This window comes from Haliotis rubra, unplaced genomic scaffold (genome assembly GCF_003918875.1).
Source record: "Haliotis rubra isolate DU_JTF1 unplaced genomic scaffold, ASM391887v1 Scf248, whole genome shotgun sequence".
Taxonomy (NCBI): domain Eukaryota; kingdom Metazoa; phylum Mollusca; class Gastropoda; order Lepetellida; family Haliotidae; genus Haliotis; species Haliotis rubra.
The window spans coordinates 1143660-1147351 of NW_025766536.1; the positions used below are offsets into that span (position 1 = coordinate 1143660).

General features: G+C 37.8%; 1 protein-coding gene across 1 annotated transcript; it reads left to right on the forward strand.

The window, feature by feature from the left end:
* The first annotated feature begins 1577 nt into the window (after positions 1 to 1577).
* On the forward strand, positions 1578 to 2381 carry LOC124279234 (putative nuclease HARBI1). Its single transcript, XM_046715045.1, has one exon. It carries the CDS (start codon positions 1578 to 1580, stop codon positions 2379 to 2381), a length of 804 nt encoding a protein of 267 aa, XP_046571001.1.
* Positions 2382 to 3692: the final 1311 nt, after the last annotated feature.

Genomic DNA, 3692 nt, shown 5'->3' on the forward strand with positions numbered 1-3692 from the left:
TCCCTGCAATTATTTTGATGAATATTCGCAACAACTCGTGAGAATAAACTATGCACACCATCTCGACAGCTTTTTACCCCTTTGTGACCAGAATGCGTCCAAAAGTCAACCATCTGTCAACATAAAGAATTACATTGCCGATGTCGTTAATAACTACGACGATGTTGCCTTCAGGTCACATTTCAGAATGGCTAGATCATCTGTAGAGGTATGAATATGCTTCAATTTAACTAATAAATAAATAATTCACGATAATAGTCATAAATAATTAGAGTGCTCCCGCTGTCTCGTCTCATCGCTGCTCGGTAACTCTCCACTGCTCATTGTATTTCCAATTTAAAACACGTCAACTGGCTAGCGACAAGTTATCGCCGGGTAGCAGTTATCGCCAATACATCGGTATCACATGTGTACAGTTCCGGTCAGTTACAATTCTGGTATTTTTTTCCCAGCGGTATCTACAGGACAGCAAAAGAAAATTCTTCATGGCATGTAACACAGAGAAAAGTTAAAAATAAAGTTATGAACGCTAACAAATTTTTAACTTAGTCGGGGGAATGTCCCATGACCTATATAATAGCAAATTCAAGTTCACAAGTCATTCCGTATCAATCTACTGTGAAAGAAACACTCAAATTGTCAAATTGTCACACAATCAATTATTCGGAGTTAATGTATGATATAAAAACATATTATTTCACGAATGGCGTGAGAAATTCTGAATGGCGATAACTGTTACAGTTAGTTGTGAGAAAACATCTATTTATACTTCCATACTTTACTTCCGCTTTGTTATATAAAAACATGATCGGCGACAGTAAACAGACTGGACACATCTGTGAATAGCTAATGAAGTATCATGATTAATTTTTTTTTTCATTAATTTAACGAACGGCGAAGTAATTTTGTAAATACCACTAAAATATGGCGATAACTGTTTGCTAGCCAGTAGTCTTCAGCAGGATCTGAAAATGTGCCCCCGGTGAATTGCACTACTCCCTCAATTTACATATGTGAAGTGTTCCCATACCTCAAGCACTGTACATTGTTGCACCATACTTTTTTCGATATAACGATGGAGCCGTTTTGCGTCATGTATACATTGTATATATACTGTGATTGTCCTCCAAAAACAAATCCAAAAATTTATAGCCTCAATGTTAAGCCCCCCTCCCCAAGAAATAATAGATATGTAGAAAGGAAACCCTCCCGACCATTCCCTCCAGTACATGACATGTGTACAAAATTGATCATCATTCATCCATATCCCCAAATTTATGTCTAAAGTAAGAGAACCCCCTGCATGTCGTGTACAAAATCATCAATGAGGACTCTCGCCCTCCATCCCCAAATACAAGTGTACCAAATATTGGTGACCCCCCTCCCCCCTAGAACAAAATGACCCCACTCTTATAATCATGGACTCCCACCCACCCCACTTACCCCCAAGCCATAAATATGGAATGATCACTAATTCAAATACTATGTTGTTTTAGGTGTTAATGGGACATATTGCTGGCAAGACTCCATGGCGGACAGTAACACTTCAGAAGAAAACTTTAGCTTCTTTATGGACCATGGCAAATCAGGAGTCTTTTCGAGGTGTTGGGGACCGGTTTGGCATAGAGAGGGATCAACTGCAGAGGATCTTCATAAGTTTCTGTGAGACTATCCTGGAGATAAGAGGTGAATATATAAAATGGCCATCAAAGGAAGGTGCGATTGTAAATATTCAAGAATTTGAAGAAAGGTGGAGCTTTCCTCATACAGTTGGTGCTATTGATTGCACAGAGGTACCCATTAAACCACCTAATCAGAACAGAGACAGTTACATAAACAGGAAGGGTGTAGCTTCCATGAAGACTCAGGCCGTGTGTGATCACAAATTGCGTTTTATGGACGTTTACAGTGGCTGGGTTGGCTCTGTTCACGATGCCCGCATGTTCCGAAACAGCCCACTGGCTTTACATCTTGCTCGACCCGATGTCTTGCCACCAAACGCTCACATCATAGGTGATGGTGCTTATCCACTGCAGATCAGTCTGATGACCCCATTTAGGGATAATGGTCATTTAAGCGACTTACAAAAAAAGTACAACAGAATTCACAGTTCAGCTCGAACAGTGATTGAACGAAGCTTTGCTTTACTGAAGAGCAAATGGAGAAGACTCAAGTATTTGGACATGGACTTGATGGACAAGGTTCCCAACGTCATTGTAACAGCTTGTGTTCTACACAACTTGATTATCGACCTTGAACAGGTGGAAGAGAATGATACTGTTGCTGATATGGATAACGAGGAAGGTCAACATGCAGTTCTTGATGATGTAAGAAATGCAGCTGCTGCTGTTAAGCGTCAAAGGATTGCTAACATGTTGTGATTATCATTTAACACACATACCTTGCCTATCGACAGCATTATGAATGATACTTCTGTGAATTATACAATTATTGAAATGAGAGCTCTTCAGCTGAATGTGTCAAGTTAATTCATGTATTGATACTGCTGCCCATACACTATCCAATCCACACTTGATGTAAATCAGTGTAAATGATAACTAAGATATATGTTATTGTAAATGCAATTTATTTCCTTTGTGGAAAATATAAATAAACATAATATCTTCAACAATAACAGCTGTTATGCAATGAAATAACATGATGACCATTGCAATAAACATTCCATTCATCACAAAACTCTCCTTTGTTCTTTCTCACTCTTAAGAGTGAATTCAAACATGTTAGCCACCATTGGTTCAAGTGGGAAAAAATGCAATGACAAAGTGAAAATTCTGCATGAAATGATAACTGTATATAAATGTACCAAACCCCTAACAGAGTTGAGGGCATCTACCTACATCCCCTGCAACATACTAGTACTGTGAATTTGTCGAAATACAACTGTTTCTGTCAATGGGAAATGAGAGGTAAGGAAGGTATTCAGTTATCATGATCTGCACCAGCATTTCCACTTGTGACAAACAGGTCATATGAGTTAATCATATTCCACATGACCAGACCTTCCAACTAGAGGTAGGCTTACTTAAACCAGTTTGAAAATTAACAGTTGAACACTGGTAACAAGTAACAAGAAATGGCACCCTTTAGGCTATAGACAAGCATTTTCACAACTAAACTGAACAGGTTAGAGAACAGGTTACATAATTATGGCTTGAAAACTGAATTGAAGTCCCAGTCATTACATAACAGATATGTACTCTCTCAAGGCGATATGAGACTTGAAAAATTTGTCCGACATCATTCCATTAAAAAAAAGAACTAAAAACAGTTCTTTTCCACAGAGCATTCAACCAAGCGCCTTAGAGCAAACCGTGCATTCAGGCGCTATACAAATTTAACATTATTATTATTAAAGTAAAATGTTGACCGATGTAGAAAAGTCGTGTTGGAAAAATATATGTCCGAAACACTAATTTTGCAGATGTTTTCCTTGATTATAATCAGTTACACAGAATAGTGGATAATATTTTGACTATCCTAATAATACTGATTATCCTAATAATACTGATAATCCTTATTATGTGCATGTGACACTTATGACAATGAAATGCAAGAGAAACAATACATGAATAATGCAAGGCAAAAAATTATTAGAGAAAGACATACCGCCAACGTTGACCTATCAGACACTGTAAAATCCATAACACATACACATTATCTCAGAAATAAAA